The sequence below is a fragment of the Myotis daubentonii genome, chromosome 6 (assembly GCF_963259705.1).
Source record: "Myotis daubentonii chromosome 6, mMyoDau2.1, whole genome shotgun sequence".
NCBI lineage: Eukaryota > Metazoa > Chordata > Mammalia > Chiroptera > Vespertilionidae > Myotis > Myotis daubentonii.
Window position 1 is genome coordinate 97,389,378 of NC_081845.1, and position 19,969 is coordinate 97,409,346.

Genomic DNA, 19,969 nt, shown 5'->3' on the forward strand with positions numbered 1-19,969 from the left:
AAATATATTTTATTGATTTTTTACAGAGAGGAAGGGAGAGAGATAGAGAGTTAGAAACATCGATGAGAGAGAAACATCGATCAGCTGCCTCCTGCACACTCCCTACTGGAGATGTGCCCGCAACCAAGGTACATGCCCTTGACCGGAATCGAACCTGGGACATTTCAGTCCGCAGGCCGACGCTCTATCCACTGAGCCAAACCGGTTATGGCTAATCTCTCTTTTTTAAAAAAATATATTTTTACTGATTTCAGAGAGGAAGGGAGCGGGAGAGAGAAAAATATCAATGATGAGAATCATTGATTGGCTGCCTCCTGCACGCCCCCTATTGGGGATCAAGCCCACAACCTAGGCATGTGCCCCTGACCGAATCAAACCCAGGACCCTTCAGTCCGCAGGCGGTCACTCTATCCGCTGAGCCAAGCCGGCCAGGGCTGGTTTTTATTACTCTCTTCGCTTACACAGGCATGTCTCCCCTCTGCCCTTCTGCTCCTTTCCCTCTGCCCAATCGGTCTCTGGCCTTCCCTAAGGCCAACTACTATCCTGACTTCTAACAACATATATTAGTTTTACCTGTTTTTGTTCTTTATAAAAATGGAATTGTACAGTAAGGGCTCTTTTTTGTTGTTTTTAATCTTCACTGGAGGATTATTTTTCCCCTTGATTTTTAGAGAGAGTGGAAGGGAAGGAGAGGGAGAGAGAAACATCAATGTGAGAGACACATTGATTGGGGGCCTCCCGCACATGCCCCGACCAGGGCCAGGATCAAACTTTCAACCCAGATACATGCCCTTGATGGGGAATTGAACGTGAGACCCTTCAATGTGCCAGCGACGCTCTAACAACTGAGAACACTGGCCAGGACCAGTGAGGGCTCTTTGTGTCTGTCTTCTTCTGCTCAACATATTAATGAATTTCACCCATGTTATTGCATGTAATTATAGTTTGTTCATTCCTATTGTTGTATAATAATAGTCTATTGTGTGAATATAAACCAATTTGCTTATCCTGAATGAACAAATTATTTAAGATTCCCAGATATTTTTTTCTTTAAAAAACACACACAAACACCAACATTTTTATTGATTTCAGAGAAGAAAGGAGAGGGAGAGAGAGATAGAAACATCAATGATAAGAGAGACTCATCGATCGGCTGCCTCCTGCATGTCCCTTACTGGGGATAGAGGATGGAGCCCACAGCCCAGGCACGTGCGCTGACCGAGAATCAAACCGTGACTTCCTGGTACATAGGTCGACACTCAACCGCTGAGCCACGCCAGCCGGGCTCTTTGTTTTTGGTGTCACCAGTGTTGTTGTGAAGATTAAGTGAATAAATACACAGAAAGCATTTTTTTTTTTTTTTTAGAAACAAAAGCCAACTTCATTTGGTCATTTCTTGTATTGGAAGTGCTCCTCGATGACATCGTATGCCTGAGACTGTTTGCCGTAGTCCTAGAAAAAGGCCATATGGGCCCAGCTGGCGCGGCTCAGTGGTTGAGGATTGACCTGTGAACCAGGAGGTCATGGTTCTATTCCAGGTCAGGGCACATGCCTGCTTGCAGGCTCGACCCCCAGTGTGAGGTGTTCAGGAGGCAGCTGATCAATGATTCTATCTCATCATTGATGTTTCTATCTCTCTCTCCCTCTCCCTTCCTATCTGAAATCAATAAAAATATCTTTAAAAATTTTTTCTTATAAGTCATTCTCAGGGATCTTATTGACTTCAATGTCTTTAAGTCTTGTAATACAGCTTTACTATTGCCAGCTCTGTATAAGTTTCTGCAGAACATGTTCACCTAAGCAGACTCATTGGCTGGCTTCAGAAAGCATTAGCATGGTATCCAGTATATAGTGGTGTTAGGGTTTTTGACTGTGACTCGGGCTGTGAAAGCATTCTCAACTAAAGGAAGAGATAGATGCAGCGAGAAAGTTTTATTATTTTTACTCTCCCCAAAGGGAAAGGGCCTGGTGCACGCTAACCAATACAAGGGCCAAGAACAAAAGGCTGCTCCCCTTTAAAGCCTTGGCTGCTGTTGCTAGGTGACGAGGAAGGGAGGGGGCTTCAGGGCTGGAGTTGAGCAGACATGAGGGGTTGTCTTTGAAAAGTCTGTTTGTTTTTTAGTCTGGGCAGATGTCCGAGGGAGGTGTTTTTATCAGCATCTTCACCCAAAACTGTACGTAAAACATGCAAAGAATAAAAGTTATGGGAGAGATCAACCAAAGGACTTGTCTGCATGCATATAAGCATAACCAATGGACACAGACACCAGGGGGGTGAGGGCATGAGCGGGGGTGGGGGGTGGGGGTGGAGGGGCAATGGGGGGATAAGGACACATTTGTAATACCTTAATCAATAAAGAAAATAAAGTGAAAGTTATGAAGAGTTCAAAAGAGGCTTTGTTTGAAGAGGAGGGGAGAAGGGAACTTCCCACTAATTATCCCTGATTTGTAAAAAACAGCAGCGAGGAGGGGTATGTATGCAAGAACGTAGCCCTGAGAGTAGCTTAGCTTGTCTTGCAGTTTGAACAGAGGGGCTGTTTGAATCAGAGGAGCTTCTCATAAGTCGTGGAAGGCCACAGCAAAGAGAAAGGGAGGCCTTTTTTTCTTGTTTTCACACTCACAGGTAGGTGCTTAATAGAGGCTAGCTATTGATTTTGTTATATTCAGATACTTTATTCACTCATGATCTCATCCTCATCTGAAGTGCTGGGAAGTCGCTGCAGCATTCTTCAGGATGCCAGCCTGGCTTCCCCATTGTGAGGGCCAGCATGGGTGGCCTCAGGGGCCCAGTGTGTCCTCAGCACAGGAAGCAAGCTGGGCAATTGGGTTCCCTCTTTGCAGGGAGTCAGGGAAGCTGAAATAGTGGCTAGTGACTGGGGGTTGCTGGTCAGCTCATCTGGACCCCCTGGAGGAAAGGTTCAGGGATAGTCTCACTGAGCCCTTCGGCTTCTACCTTCCCAGGGGGTTGGCTGTCTAACCCTTTCTGCCGTCCAGGGACCCTGTATCCCTAGCATCTGCCCTCAGCGTCCTCCGAAGCCAAGCCCCTTCCCCTTTCATTAGATAGCTTCAGTTTTATAGCTTGTCCCCAAAAGAACCTCAAAGACTCACTTAAGACTTAAATTGTCAGGGCTTATAGTGTCGTGAATCCTTTACTTCATTCAATTACACCAGTCCTTTCATCCATCTACCTGTCCATCCATCCATTCAGTTTGTTGTTGTTAATCCTCACCTGAGGACGTTTTACCTTTGATTTTTAGGGAGCGTGGAAGAGAGGGAAAGACAGAGAGAAACATCAATTGGTTGCATCCTGCACGTACCCCAACCAGGGAGGAACCTGCAACCAAGGTACGTGCCCTGGACCAGAAACAAACCCGGGACCTTTTGGTCCGCAGGCCGATGCTCTATCCACTGAGCCAAACGGTCTAGGGCCATCCACTCGATTTCAAACATTACTGAGGGCTAATGATATGTCAGGCACTGCAGGGGGATCATGTTTATCTTTCTTTTCAGGTGAAAGACTCGGAGAGGCTGAGTGATTTGTTAAGGTCATAAAGCTTATAGTGATGGAGAATGTTGGTTCAAGATAATCCTTGCTCTTCACGATAGGCCTGGGTGCTTTCCTTCCTTCCTTCCTTCCTTCCTTCCTTCCTTCCTTCCTTCCTTCCTTCCTTCCTTCCTTCCTGTACCTGTCTTTTCATACCCCCTAACTTCCTTGAGGTCAAGGCTATCTTATACATCTGGAATCCCCCTTGCATACACAACCATTTGCTGTAGCCCTGGCCAGTTGAGTGTCATCCCATGCACTAAAAGGTTTCAGGTTCAATCCCGGTCGGGGTGCATAGGAGAGGCAACTGATTGATGTTTCTTTCTCACATCGATGTTTCTGTCTCTCCCTAAAAAATAATTAAAAATCAATAAACGTATCCTTTGGTGAGGATTAAAATAAAACAAAACAAAAAACTATCTGCTGTAGTAGTTACATTGCTCATCTCAGCAAATCCTTGCTGCCCATCCCTCAAAGATGCTTCACTTCTTTCCAACCCCGGGAAAAATCCCCAAACAGAGACCATGTGACTTCATCTAGAGAAGGAGGAGAATTTATTTTAGTTCGACTCTGGCTCACAATTTTGTCTTCTTTTTTTGTGTTGGAGTCATTAGAAGCCCCTTTAATCCCACCACAAATCAGGGCAACTCAGAGATAGCTTTCTTGGCTGGAGGACATGTTGGCTTCTCCTGCTCCCTTGCTTTCTCTTCGTACATCAGGATCCTGGTTGAGATGGGAAGAGACATAGCGGTCAGGGAACAATCCTCTCAGGAGAATAAATCTGAGGCAGCTATGAAAGTCCAGAAGAAGATGAGGGTTTCGAGGTGGGAGGAGGAAGAAGGACGGGGGTGGGAGTGCTGGGGGCTGTGCGACCAGAACCATGGGTGGGGATAAGGCCTTGGAAGGGTTCCTCAAAGAACAGAAGGAGCGGGTGCTGAGTGTGTGTAAGGGGAGCCTAGGGACTGGAGCAGGGTGGGGAGGAAACCTGTCAGGACAGGGCGGCTGGAACTGGACCGAGGGCCACCCTGGCTCTGTCCCCCCTCGCCCCCCGCAGTCCCTCACATTTTGAGGATGGCAGATCTCTTGCCCAACATCATCCTGAGGAAGTCAGAGTAGTCGAAAGTCTCTCCAGAGCCCTGGGAAACCTCCTTGATTAATTTCTTTAGCTCCAGGTGAGTCTTGGGTACCCCAAGTTTCTCCAACATTCGCTTCAGGGACATGATATCTGGAGATAAAGGATGGGGGTGAGGAGAGGGGATTTCTTCTCTCTCTCCTGTGCTGCCACATTCCCAGTCCCTTCGTCTAATCCTGGTAGCTGGACTCTTTCCCAAACCATCTTATCCCCATCCAGTGGAGCACAGTAGGAGAGACCTCTCCCTGGGTCTGCACACCCCCAACCCCCCCTTTCTCACCGATATCTCCGTTTCCATTCAGGTCAAACTCCATGTATTTCTCTGGGTGAGGGGAGAAAGCAGACATAAGCTCTGGCTGGAAGGGCAGGGGCAGGGCAGAGCCCTGAGAAGGGGGTTGCTACCAGTGCTAGGTAGGGGAGGCGTGTGAGAAGGGGGGCAGGCAGAGGAAGCAGGGGTTGGGTTGGAGTGCCCTGTTAAGGCATCCTGAACTGAGAGGGGCTGCTGCGAGGGGCTGACCAGGGAAGGGATGCGACCAGGGAAGGGGCAATGGAGGCAGTCTTCCTTCTTCCAACCACACAGTACTGCGTCTGCTCTCCCCGCTGTTTCTGGGGAACTCCTACCCCCTCGCCTCCCACCCATCCCTACAGTTTCCCCCTCACTCTTGAAAGCTTCCAATTTGGAGAGCAGATCCTCATCACTGTTGTATTTGGGGTCATCCAGGAATTGCTGCGGGAAAAGCCAGAGCCAGGGTAGGCCCTCTGTCCGGGCCCCTTCCCCCAGCCCCAGCCCCAGCCCTTCCCTCTTAGTTCCCCCTTTTACCTTATTGATTTCATCCAGTCTCTCTTCCTGCTGGGCCTTCAGCAGCCCAAAGGCCTTTCCTCCTGAGGGGGCACAAAAGTTAATGTACCCCCGCCACGGCCCACCAGCCCCAGGCATCGCAGTCGTGCCGTCTTAGGCCAGTAACTGCCCTGCTGGCCCCTTGGCCCACGTCTGTCACTCTTGCTCACGTTAAAAAAATATTTTTTTAAAAATTGATTTCAGAGGGGAAAGGAGAGGGAGAGGTAGAAACATCAATGATGAGAGAGAATCATTGATTGGCTGCCTCCTTCCCCCTCCCCCTTCCCTCCTCCCCTTTCCCGTTCCCCTCGTCAATGAGGATCAAGCCCCCAACCCAGGCATGTGCCCTGACTGGAATCGAACCGTGACCTCCTGGTTCATAGTCGACGCTCAGCCACTGAGCCACGCCAGCAGGGCGCTCCTGCTCACTTTTGAGGCTTCTGCCTATCCCAGCTGCCTACCCTGTAAATCCCGGGCTTGGTTCATGGCTCAGCAGATGCTGGTGGAGACAGACAAGCTGGCTGTGTCTCTGATGGCTCTCCTCTCCCACAGCCTCCTGGGAGGCTGCCCCCCCAAACTTCCCCTTTCTCTCATTTCCTCCTCCTCTAGTTCCAGGCCTCACTTCCTCATCAGCTTGTGCTGACACTAGTGAAACATGGGGTTCGGGATATAGATTGCTTCTCATGGGTTCATGTCTGATGAAGATGAAGAATAAATTCGTGGCCTAACAGATTTCTTCAATAAAAATGTAGAAGCTTGAGAAAACCAAGATGGCGGCATAGGTAAACACCGGAGATTGCTGCCTCGCACAACCACTTCAAGAATAAAACTAAAAGATGGAACGGACATCATCCAGAACCACAGGAAGACTGGCTGAGTGGAAATTCTACAACTAGAAGGAAAGAGAAAAGCATACCGAGACTCAGAGGAGGTGCTGTGCAGAAGTAAATACAAAAGTGTGGCGGTGCATGCGGAGAGGGCTGGCGGCTGAGGGCGCGGATGTCGTTTTCAATTGGGAGGGAGTCTCAGGCTCTGAGCTCCAGTTCCGGGTGAGTCTCTGGGGACCCAGACTCATATGGGAGAAACGGGACTGTCTGGCAACCGTTTGGAACTCGAGGGCAGCTTTCTCTTGGAGGCACTCTCGGTGATTGCCAGGACCTCTGAAGGCAGGACTGAGAGCAGCCATACTGCTCGCTCCACCTGCCCTGTTGATGCCCTGAGACCCCGCCCCGCCCAAGCCATGCACAGAGGCTTTTGCATATGAAAGGCCCGGCCCTTTGTAATCTGAAAATAACTTAACAAACTGCAGCTGCCTCAAGGCCCCAGGGCAACTTGCATTGTTTTACAGCTGGCTTCTGCTGGGTAGCCTCAGGAAAAGGCTAGATTAGCACCTCCTTAGTTCCAAGAGCCAGTATACCCAGTGGTCAGAGTGGGACCATCCAATTACAACTCCTCAGATCCATAAGGGACACACTCAGAGGGCAGACTCAGTGAGCACCAAAGCCCCACTGAAGCAAGTCTTGCCCCATAAGGGTGTGTTCAGCACAGAAGTTCTCCCACCGTAGACACAGCTGATTCTCACAGCCAATTGGCCTGGAGGTCAAATCCTCCCAGTTTTACCTACAACAATCAAGGCTTAACTACAACAAGACTGTGCACAAAGACCACAAAGGGGTGCACTAAGAGTGTCTACCTCAGGTAATTGGGACACTTAGCACAGAAAGCCACTCTATCGACACAGCGAAGCATAAAAAAATGCCGAGACAAAGAAACAGGACACAAATGACAGAAATGGAGGAAAGCAAACTACTGGATATAGAGTTCAAAACCACACTTTTTAGGTTTTTCAAGAATTTTCTAGAAACTGGCGATAAATGTAGTGAGATTCTCAAGAAATCTAGTGAGATCCTGGACGTTGTGATAAAGGACCAACTAGAAATTAAGCATACACTGACTGAAATAAAGAATATTATACAGACTCCCAACAGCAGACCAGAGGATCGCAAGGATCAAGTCAAAGATTTGAAATACGAAGAAGCAAAAAACACCCAACCAGAAAAGCAAAATGAAAAAAGAATCCAAAAATACGAAGATAGTGTAAGGAGCCTCTGGGACAGCTTCAAGCGTACCAACATCCAAATTATGGGGGTGCCAGAAGAAGAGAGAGAGTAAGATATTGAAAACCTATTTGAAGAAATAATGACAGAAAACTTCCCCCACCTGGTGAAAGAAATAGACTTACAAGTCCAGGAAGTGGCAGAGAACCCCAAACAAAAGGAATCCAAAGAGGACCACACCAAGACACATCATAATTAAAATGCCAAAAGCAGAAGACAAAGAGAGAATCTTAAAAGCAGCAAGAGAAAGAAAGCCAGTTACCTACAAGGGAGTACCCATACGAATGTCAGCTGATTTCTCAACAGAAACTTTGCAGGCCAGAAGGGAGTGGCAAGAAATATTCAAAGTGATGAATACCAAGAACCTACAACCAAGATTACTTTATCCAGCAAAGCTATCATTCAGAACTGAAGGTCAGATAAAGAGCTTCACAGATAAGGAAAAGCTAAAGGAGTTCATCACCACCAAACCAGTTTTATATGAAATGCTGAAAGGTATCCTTTAAGAAGAGGAAGAAAAAGAAGAAGGTAAAGATACAAATTATGAACAACAAATACACATCTATCAACAAGTGAATCTAAAAATCAAGTGAATAAATAATCTGATGAACAGAATGAACTGGTGATTATAATAGAATCAGGGACATAAAAAGGGAATGGACTGACTATTCTTGGTGGGGGGGAAGGGGTGTGGGGGATGCGGGAAGAGATTGGACAATAATCGTGCACCTATGGATGAGGACAGTGGGTGGGGAGTGAAGGCGGAGGGTGGGGTGGGAACTGAGTGGAGGGGAGTTATGGGGGGAAAAAAGAGGAACAACTGTAATAATCTGAACAATAAAGATTTAATTAAAAAATTTAAAAAAATAATAATAATAAAATTATAAAAAAATGGCAAAAAAAAATGTAGAAGCTTATTGGAAGCATATATAACAGCAGTTCTCAACCTGTGGGTCGCCAACCTGTGGGTCATGACCCCTTTGGGGGTCAAATGACCCTTTCACAAGGGGTCGCCTAAGACCATCAGAATACACATATATAATTACATATTGTTTTTGTGATTAATCACTATGCTTTAATTATGTTCAATTTGTAACAATGAAAATACATCCTGCATATCAGATATTTACGTTGATTCATAACAGTAGCAAAATTACAGTTATGAAGTAGCAACGAAAATAATTTTATGGTTGTGGGTCACCACAACATGAGGAACTGTATTAAAGGGTCGCGGCATTAGGAAGGTTGAGAACCACTAATATATAAACTCCATCTGGGCAGAGGTGTCCCCAAAGGAGACCCCCTGAGGAGGGGCCCCCAAATGGGAAAAGCCTGCTCTCTAATGGGAAAAATAAAAAAAATCTCGCCTCCTGCCCCTTTACCTCCGGTTTATGCATGGTGCAGTTCTTCATTTGAACCTGACCCCTTCTAATTGGACCGTTCATTAATTTAGGACCCCCATGCTTTCCTCTTGGTTTTTTTGTTGCATAGTATCAGTTTCAAAGACCAAAGCCCAGTGGTGACCCTTCTTTCTCTCCCCTTATCTTGCAACATTCATCTATTCTCTGTGAAAATGTTTCCTTCTTTCCATTATCCTGTGACTTTTCTTTATCCTCTGTGAATGTATGTCTTCCTCCTCCCCTTATCCTGTGGCCTTTTTCTGTCCTTTGTAAGATAAGCATTTTGGCATCTCCAAGCTGTTCAGGCCAGAGTTACCTCATCCTTCACATACGCATTCCTCCCCCATGGACCCCCTTTATTCCCTAAACCTGCCTATTTTGTCCTTAGAGTTCCTCCCACTGGCTCTCCAGGAGGAAGGGGAGCTGAGTGTAGATTGGAAATGAGAAAACGACATTCTTTCAAATTCCTCGTAAGGAGAGCCCTGCGTGTGTGTGTGAAAGGAGTATCTTGAAAGCCCGCGGGGTGTGGGGAAGCAGGAAGACCCCTGGGACATCTCTTGTCAGGGACAGGTGGTCTTTAAACCCGGTCGGAGGCTCAGGTGACTGAGGCCGGCATCTGGTGGGTTTCAGGGTCTCACACAGGGAGCCACGGGGAGGGGAGAGGGGGTGCCGGCTGGATCTGTCTGTGCTGTGGGAGGGCCGGGAGGGTGGCCACATGGGCGCAGGGTCTGGAAAGGCAGCAAAACTTCACTCCCAGCTCAGCAGCTTGAGAGGCACTTGGAAATACAGAAATGTCTAACAAAGGCATTTTAACGTGTTTGCTTTAGAATGTACAATGTAACCTCATCTTATCCCCTTTGCATGTTGTAGTAAAATCTACAGAACTCAGGAATTTGAGTAGATTCTTTGGAGGAACTGAAAGTGGTGTTTAGAGAGACAGCATTTATGGACATGAGCTAGGGTGAGAGGCAGACATTAGGGGTGTGTGTGTGTGTGTGTGTGTGTGTGTGTGTGTGTGCGCGCGCGCTGGTCGCTGCCGTGGGTTCAACAGAGGATGAGTAGTCCTGATAAATGCCCCCCCTCCGCAAACCCTTCGTCTCCCTTGCTGCCCTGTTTGGCTGGTCACTGCTAGGGGATGGGGGAGGGGGGGGACAGTGTGTCCCCCTCGCTGAGACCCTTTTGTCCTGACTCCCTACCTAGACTCCATGTCCCGGCCCCAGCACTGATACACCTTTCCCCCTCCTCCCCTCCCCTGTCCCCGTCTGCTGCTGGGAGTTCTCGCTTCTCATCCGCTCCTGACCCTGCAGGCGGGACTCTGACTTCTTGACTTCCCTTCATTGCAGCTGCCTCTCTCCTTGGAAGAAAGCTGCAACCCTGCACTTCCAATGGTCTCATTGCCTGGGGGGGTGGGGGGTGGGGGGGAGGGGGAGTTCATTTCTTCATTCATGCATTCATTCACAATATTTATTGAATACTTACTGTATGCCAGGCATGCTTCTTATCCCACTGAACCAAACAAATGTAAAGTCTTCAGGGACAGTCTAATTGAGTAAGAGAGACAATAAAAATAAACAAATAGCCCTGGCCGGTTTGGCTCAGTGGATGGAGCGTCGGCCTGTGGACTGAGGGGTCCTGCGTTCGATTCCGGTCAAGGGCATGTACCTTGGTTGTGGGCACAGCCCCGGTGGGAGGTGTGCAGGAGGCAGCTGATCGATGTTTCTCTCTCATCGATGTTTCTAACTCTCTATCCCTCCCCCTTCCTCTCTGTAAAAAATCAATAAAATATATTTAAAAAAAAATAAACAAATATATTGAAGGCAGTAGGTGCCCCTGGAGAAAAAGTGAAGGAGGGAGACAGGAAGTGCTGTGGTGGACTGCAGTGTGTGTGCTTTTATATGGAATTTACTGGGGTAACATTGGTTAATAACATGCTTCAGGCATACAACTTTGCAGGCCAACACTGTGTGCTCACCACCCACAGTCTATTCTCCTGTCACCATTTGGCCCCTTCCCCCCTCTGTCCGCCCCAGCCCCCTCTCCTGGGCTGCAGTTCCCCCAGCTCTGTCCCCTCTCCCCTGCAGTTTTATTTTTTAAAAAATATTTTTATTGATTTCAGAGAAGAAGGGAGAGGGAGAGAGATATAGAAACATCAGTGACAAGAGAGAATCATTGATCAGCTGCTTCCTGCACGCCCCACACTGGGGGTCCAGCAGCAACCCAGGCATGTGCCCTGACCGCGAATGGAACTGTGACCTCCTGGTTCCTAGGTTGATGCTCAATCACTGAGCCACACAGGCCAGGCTGGGCTGTAGTTTTAGTTTTTATTTTATTCAGGTTTTTTTTTTTTAATTTCAAGAAAAATGATCTTACATGTAATAATATTACATGCAATAAACTTTAATATTTCAAGAAAAATGATCTTAAATATAATAATGTTACATGCAGTAAATATTAATGGCTCAAGAAAAATGATTTTAAATATGATAATGTTACATGCAATAAACACCAGTTATTCAAGAAAAACGATCTTACATATAATAGTATTACATGCAATAAACATTAATATTTCAAGAATAAAAGGATTTTACTAGCTGACTTGGCTCAGTGGATAGAGTCAGCCTGCAGACTGAAGGGCCCCAGGTTCGATTCCGGCCAAGGGCACATGCCTGGTTTGCGGGCTCGATCCCCCAGTAGGGGGCGTGCAGGAGGCAGCCGAATGATTCTCTCTCATCATTGATGTTTCCATCTCGCTCTTCTTCTCCCTTCCTCTCTGAAATCAATAAAGAAATATATATCAAAATAAAGAATAAAAGGATTTTAAATATATTACCAAAACTGTGCTAAGATAGTATGGTATCACAAAAGTTGTAGGAGATATTAAAAATCTGCAAATAACAGGATTACTTCTATTATATTCTAGTATATTTTCCCCCCTCTGGCTCTATTTTTGTTTATTAGGTTATGTTGTTCATTATATTCCACAAATGAGTGAGATCATGTGATATTTTTCATTCATTGGTTGGCTTATTTTGCTTAGCATAATGCTCTCCAGTTCCATCCATGCCATTGCAAATGGTAAAAGTTCCTTCCTTTTTAAGCAGCATAGTATTCCACTGTGTAGATGTACCACAGTTTTCTAATCCACTCATCTGCTGATGGGCACTTAGGCTGTTTCCAAATCTTAGCTATGGTGAATTGTGCTGCTATGAACATAGGGGTGCATATATCCTTTCTGATTGGTGTTTTTGATTTCTTGGGATATATTCCTAGAAGTGGGATTATTGGGTCAAATGGGAGTTCCATTTTTAGTTTTTTGAGGGAACTTCATACTTTTGTGAATGATCCACGCGCACTTGAGAAGAATGTATATTCTGCTGCGTTGGGGTGAAATGTTCTATAAATGTCTATTAAATCCATCTGATCCTGTGTGTCCTTTAGAGTGACTGTTTCTTTGTTAAGTTTTTGTCTGGAAGATCTGTCCAGGGAAGTCAGAGGGGTGCTAAAGTCCTCTATGACTGTATTGTTGTCAATCTCTCCATTAAAGTCCTCTAGAAGTTTTTTAAAAAAATATTTAGATGCACCTATATTGGGTGCATATATGTTTACCAGGGTTATATCTTCTTGTTGGATAGTATTATGTAGTGATCTTTGTTGTCTCTTGTGATGGCCTTCATTTTGATGTCTATTTTGTCAGATATGAGTATTGCTACTCCAACTTCTTTTCCTTTTCCATTTGCATGGAAAATTTTTTTCCATCCCTTCACTCTCATCTCTGTGTGTCTTTTATTTTGTGGTGGGTCTCTTGTAGACAGCATATAGTTGAGTCATGTTTTTTGTATCCATTCAGCTGCCCTACACCTTTTGATTGGGGGCATTTAATCCATTTACATTTAGGGTTATTATTGAGATGTACTTATTTATAGCCATTTTAATTCTGTATGGCTAGGTTTCTCTCTCTGTTTCTTCTTCTCAGCAATCCCTTACAGCAACCCCTTTAGCATTTCTTGTAATGCTGGCTTGGTGGAATGAAATTAGAAATCAACTAAGTAAAAACACCCCAAAACATTCAAACACATGGAGCCTAACTAGCATGTTAGTAAACAATGAATGGGTTACCAATGAGATTAAGAAGGAAATCATTAAACAATAAAGAATTAAAAAAATAAAAAAATTCCTGGAAACAAATGAAAATGAACACACAACAATCCAAAATATGTGGTACACAGTAAAAGCAGTCCTGAGAGGGAAGTTCATAGCACTACAGGCCTACCTCAACAAACAAGAAAAATTAATAATAAACTATTTAACCCTACAACTTAAAGAACTAGAAAGAGGACAACAAGAAAAGCCCAGAGTAAGTAGAAGGAAGGAAATAATAAAGATTAGAGCAGAAATAAATGACACAGAGACTAAAAAAGCAATACAGAAAAAAGAAATGAAACCAAGAGCTAGGCTTTTGAAAGGATAAACAAGATTGATGAGCCTCTAGCCAGACTCATCAAGAAACAAAGAGAGAGGACCCAAATAAATAAAATCAGAAATAAAAACGGAGAAGTTACCACTGACACCACAGACATACAAAGGATTGTAAGAAAATACTATGAGCAATCATATGCCCACAAGCTGGACAATGTGGATGAAATGGACAATTCCTACAAAAAGACAATCTTCCAAAACTGAATCAGGAAGAATCAGAAAATCTGAATAGGCCAATAACAGCAGATGAAATACAAGCAGCAATAAACAAACAAACAAACAAACTCCCAGCAAACAAAAGTTCTGGGTCAGATGGCTTCACAGGGGAGTTTTACCAAACATTCCAAGAAGAACTAACACCTATCCTCCTCAAACTATTCCAAAAAATTCAAGAGGAAGGAACACTTCCAAGCTCTTTTTATGAGGCTAGCATTATCCTAATCCCAAACTCAGATAAATACACTACAAAGAAAGAGAATTACAGGGCAATATCCCTGATGAACACAGATGCTAAAATCCTCAATAAAATATTAGCAAATCAGCTCCAGCATTACATCCAAAAAATCATACACTGTGACCAAGTGTGATTTATTCCGGGGATGCAAGGCTGGTACAATATCCGCAAATCAATAAACGTGATACATCACATAAACAAATTGAGAGACAAAAATCACATACTAGTAATCATATCAATGATGCAGAAAAAGCATTCAACAAAATCCAACACCCTTTCTTGATGAAAACTCTCATCAGAATGGGAATACTAATAGAGGGACCATACCTCAGCATAATAAAAGGCTTATATGACAAACCCACAGCCAACATCATATTCAATGGGCAAAAACTTAAACCATTTCCCCTAAGAACAAGAACAAGACAGGGATGCCCACTTTCACCACCCCTGTTTGACATAGTACTGGAAGTGCTAGCCATAGCAATCAGACAAGAAGAAGAAATAAAAGGCACCCAAATTGGAAAAGAAGTAAAACTGTCATTATTTGCAGATGACATGATAGTGTACATAGAAAACCTTAAAGACTCCATAAAAAAAACTACTAGACTTAATAAGTGAATTTGGCAATGTAGGATACAAAATTAACACCCAGAAATCTATGGCTTTTTTTACACACCAATAATGAACTCACAGAAAAAAACAATTAGAAAACAATCCCATTTACCATTGCAACAAAAAAATAAAGATACCTGGGAATAAACCTAACTAAGGAGGTAAAGACCTGTACTCAGAAAACTACAGGACACTGAAAAAAGAGATGGAGGAAGACATAAACAAATGGAAGAACATACCGTGCTCATGGATTGGTAGAATCATCATTAAAATGTCCATACTACCCAAAGAAATCTATAGATTCAATGCAATCCCCTTCAAGGTACCAACAGAATATTTCACAGACCTAGAACAAACCCTCCAAAAATTCATCTGGAATTAAAAAAAGACCCTGAGGCCTAACTGGTTTGGGTCAGTGGATAGAGCATCAGCCTGCGGAATCAAGGGTCCCAGGTTCGATTCCGGTCAAGGGCATGTACCTCAGTTACAGGCACATCCCCAGTAGGGAGTGTGCAGGAGGCAGCTGATGGATGTTTCTCTCTCATCGATGTTTCTAACTCTCTATCCCTCTCCCTTCATCTCTGTAAAAAATCAATAAAATATATTTTTAAAAAATAAAAATAAAAATATATTTAAAAAAAGACCCCGAATAGCCCCAGCAATCCTGAGAAAGAAGAACAAAGTTGGAGGGATCACAGTACCAGATATCAAGCTATATTACAAAGCCACTGTTCTCAAAACTGCCTGGTACTGACACAAGAACAGACATATAGACCAATGGAACAGAACAGAGAACTCAGAGATTCGCCCAAGCCATTATGCTCAATTAATATTTGACAAAGGAGGCAAGAGCATACAATAGAGTCATGACAGTCTCTTCAATAAATGGTGCTGGGAAAATTGGACAGATACATGCAAAAAAATGAAACTAGACCACCAACTTACACCGTACACAAAAATAAACTCAAAATGGATAAAAGACTTAAATGTAAGATGGGAAGCCATAAAAATCTTAGAAGAATCCATAGACAGCAAAATAGCAGACAAATGTTGTAGCAATATATTTTTTAAAATATACTTTATTGATTTATTACAGAGAGGAATAGAGAGTTAGGAACATCGATCAGCCGCCTCCTGCACACCCCCTACTGGGTATGTGCCTAAGACCAAGGTACATGCCCTTGGCCGGAATCGAACCTGGGCCCTTGAGCCCGCAGGCCGATGCTTTGTCCATTGAGCCGAACTGGTTAGGGCTGTAGCAATATTTTTACGGATACAGCTCCTAGGGCAGGGATGGGCAACCTTTTTGTGAGTGCGTGCCAAAACCAGCAAAATCTCTGACTCAAAATTCTTCTGTGTGCCAACCCTAATTTTTTGAGAACATGTTACGCCTACTTGATATCTCTTAAGGTGTACGTATGTGAAGAACCTTGAAGAAATAAAATCCATTTGAGCGACAAAAACACAGTATATGATGATGAAACATACATTTATTTTTTAATGTATATATGTACACTGACAGTCCGACAGAAAACTTTATGGCTCCGTTTGATATTATCAGTGGGACTTTTGCTGCTGCATCACTGATGACAGGGATTTTACATCAGGTTCATATTTTGTGACCTTCAGAGATATGCACAAGCTACTACTTTCATCCATCAGGCTACTCCTATTACGAGACTTAACAAAATTCATCACTGAGAACAAAGATTCACAGCGTATGTGGATGAAAACATGGAGAGAAACACTGTTGCAAAGTTTTTTAAACAGAAAAAATTTTCTGGAATGGCATTCCAAGTCCTCAATAGTTCATTTTCGACACTATTGAAATTGCTCTTCCCTTCTCTTGTCAGTCATGTCTGTGGTCTTTAAGATAACTTGTTATGTAAGATTATTTATTTAGCTAAGATGCACCTACACTGAATTTATCTGAAAAATAAAAAAGTTGATATTAAGAAAAAAATTGTAAATGGAAGATTATAAGAGAGGATTTTGCATGCCAGCAAAAGTTACTGGCGTGCCATATTTGGCACGCATGCCAGGGGTTGCCCACCCCTATCCTAGGGCAATGGAAACTAAGGAGAAAATAAACAAATGGGACTACATCAAAATAAAAGGCTTCTGCACAGCAAAAGAACCCATCAACAAAACAAGAAAGCCCACTGCAAGGGAGAACGTATTTGCCAATTTTACATCCGATAAGGGTTTAATCTCCAAAATTTATAGGGAACTCATACAACTTAACAAAAGGAAGATAAACAATCCAATCAAAAAATGGACAAAGGACCTAAATAGACATTTTTTGAAAGTGGACATACAGAAGGCCAGGAGACATATGAAAAAAGCTCAAAGTCACTAATCATTAGAGAGATGCAAATCAAAGCAACAGTGAGGTACCATCTCACACCTGTCAGAATGGCTATCATCAACAGATCAACAAATGACAAGTGCTGGAGAGGATGTGGAAGAAAAGGAACCCTCGTGCACTGCTGGTGGGAATGCAGACTGGTGCAGCCACTATGGAAGACAGTATGGAGTTTCCTCAAAAAGTTAATAATGAAACAGCCATTTGACCTAGTAATCCCACTTCTGGGAATATATCCCAAGAAATCAGAAACACCAATCAGAAAGGATATATGCACCCCTATGTTCATAGCAGCACAATTTACAATAGCTAAGATTTGGAAACAGCCTAAGTGCCCATCAGCGGATGAGTGGATTAGAAAACTGTGGCACATCTACACGATGGAATACTATGCTGCTATAAAAAAGGAACTCTTACCATTTGCAACAGCATGGATGGAACTGCAGAGCATTATGCTAAGTGAAATAAGCCAGTCAATGAAGGAAAAATACCACATGATCTCACTCATTCATGGATAATAAAGAACATTATAAACTGATGAACAAAAATAGATATAGAGGCAGAGCAGCATCGAACAGACTGTCAAACTACAGCGGGAAGGCCGGGGAGGGTTGTGGGGGAGGGGGGGAGGGGGGTTAGAGATCAACCAAAGGACTTGTATGCATGCATATAAGCATAACCAATGACATAGACTGTAGGGCATGTGCTGAGGGGTGGGAGTGGCCAGGGAGATGTCAATGGGGGAAAAGGGAGACATCTGTATTACTTTCAACAATAAAAATACATTTTACAAAAACAAAACAAAAAAACTGTGGCTATGACAGTAAAGCCCTTATGTTTCTGTGAAAAAGGAGGTAAAACTCGAAAGTGGAACAGCTTCCACGGTGATAAGATCCAAGGTGTAGGTCATGTAGAGTCAAGGTTATGGTTGGAGTGGACAAGGTGAAGCAACTGGGAAATCAAGTATTGAGCCCGGCCCGTGTTGCTCAGTGGTTGAGCGTCCACCCATGAACCAGGAGGTCATGGTTAGATTCCTGGTGAGGGCACATGCTGGGTTGTGGGATCAATCCCCAGTAAAGGGCGTGGAGGAGGCAGCCGATCAATGATTCTCTCTCATCATTGATGTTTCTATCTCTCCCTTTCCCTTCCTCTCTGAAATCAATAAAAATATTTTTTTAAAAAGAAATTGTGTATTGAAAAGTCATATGCAAGATGTGTACAAGAATGTTCATAGGAGATTGGTTTATAATAGCCAAAAATAAGAAACAATCCAATTGTACATAATGAAGTGAACAGATAAACAAACTCGTATAATCTAATACTACTCAGCAATGAAGGGGCAAGCTACTGATATGGCAACAACATAGATCAATGTCACAGACATTATGCAGAATGAAAGGAGCCAGGTACAAGAGTGCATAGCATAGGATTCCATTTACATGAGATTCAAAAATAAGTTAAACTAATCTATAGGGGCAAAAACCAGTGGTTGCTTCTGGGAGTGGGGAAGGGTTGACCAAAAATGAACATGAGAAAAATTCTGGGGTGATGGGAATAATCTACATCTCAGTTGCAGCATTGTTGACATATATTTGCCAGAGTTCATCAAACTGTATGCTTAATACCTGTGAATGTTACTGTATATAATGTATCTAAGTATTTAAAATGTCATCTACCCTGCCCTAGCCGGCTTGGCTCAGTGAATAGAGCATTGGCCTGTGGACTGAAAGTTCCTGGGTTTTGATTCTGGTCAAGGGCACATGCCCAGGTTGCGGGCTCGACCCCCAGTGTGGGGCATGCAGGAGGCAGCCGATCAATGATTCTCTCTTATCATTGATGTTTCTGTCTCTCTCTCCCTCTCCCTTCCTCTCTGAAATAAATTATATATATATATATATATATATATATATATATATATATATATATATATACACACACACACACACACATATATATATAAAATAAAAGCATAATATGCTAATTAGACCAGACAGCCAAATGACCTTCCGTACATCCTTCTGGACGACCTTCCAGACGAAGCCAGGGCTGCGAGGGCCGAGGCAAGCCATCGAGGCTGCGAGGGCTGAGCCCCTTGCATGAATTTCGTGCATCGGGCCTCTAGTATATATATATAAATGTCATCTACCTGGCCATTAGGTCTTGATGACAGAGGTGGAAACAGGAAGGAAACTGGAGAGGCAGATGCCAGCTCTTGGTGAATGTGAGGGAAGTTGGACAATGACACAGAAAGAACGAAGGTGACAGGGTCCAATGCTATGAACCTCAAAGGAGACGTCGTGGTCAGAGGTTGAAAGTATAAACTGGAACCATTAATTAGTTTGAAAACGTTTGTAAGGACTTGGTCAGAGAAGTCGCCCACCTCTCACCCCTGCCAGCACTCAGAAGAGACACCCGCTGAGTGGGATCACCTGTGCAGGGTCCCAGGGTCCCTTCGGGGTTGGCACCTCGTCACCTGCTCTGAGCTCTGTGTTGGGCGTTCACTGGTCCTGATCGCACTCTAGTCAGCACACAGCTGGGTGTTACAGAAGTTAGACAAGAGGTGTGTGCATCACTTTACAGCTTTTCTTTTAAAAAATATTTTTCTTGATTTCAGAGAGGAAGGGAGAGAGAGAGAGGGAGAGAGAGAGAGAGAGAGAGAGAGAGAGAGAGAGGGAGAGAGAGAGAGGCAAACATCAATGATGAGAGAATCATTGATGGGCTGCCTCCTGCATGCCTCCCCCCCCCCCCCCCCATGAAGCCCACAACCCAGGCATGCGCCCTACAGGGAACTGAACGGGGACCGCAGGGTCGAACCTTGTTCTTAAGTCGATGCTCAGCCACTAACCACGCCGGCCAGGCAACTCTACAGCTTCTTCTGTTCATCGAGTCTGGAGTCCCTGGTGAACTGCTCTTTTGGAAGATTCCATCCTGTGTCCACTGAGCTCATGTGCAGGGCAGTTCCCGCCCGCAGGGTGAAGTTCCCAGGTGTCTCAGGGTTCCTGAAAGGGCCACACACGCCCCAGGTTTATTC

General features: G+C 44.2%; 1 protein-coding gene and 1 non-coding gene across 2 annotated transcripts; both read right to left on the minus strand.

Annotated features, from left to right (window-relative positions):
• Nucleotides 1-1,690: 1,690 nt before the first annotated feature.
• On the minus strand, nucleotides 1,691-1,820 carry LOC132237824 (small nucleolar RNA SNORA33). Its single transcript, XR_009453650.1, has one exon. It is a non-coding gene; the product is annotated as a small nucleolar RNA SNORA33 (small nucleolar RNA).
• A 2,261-nt stretch (nucleotides 1,821-4,081) lies between these two features.
• Nucleotides 4,082-6,087, minus strand: AIF1 (allograft inflammatory factor 1). The gene is made up of 6 exons (XM_059702085.1): nucleotides 5,976-6,087; nucleotides 5,497-5,558; nucleotides 5,337-5,403; nucleotides 4,957-4,998; nucleotides 4,607-4,769; nucleotides 4,082-4,267 (listed from the first exon to the last, which is right to left on the minus strand). Exons 1-6 carry the CDS (start codon nucleotides 5,998-6,000, stop codon nucleotides 4,183-4,185), a joined length of 444 nt encoding a protein of 147 aa, XP_059558068.1. The 5' UTR covers nucleotides 6,001-6,087; the 3' UTR covers nucleotides 4,082-4,182.
• Between the last annotated feature and the right edge of the window lie 13,882 nt (nucleotides 6,088-19,969).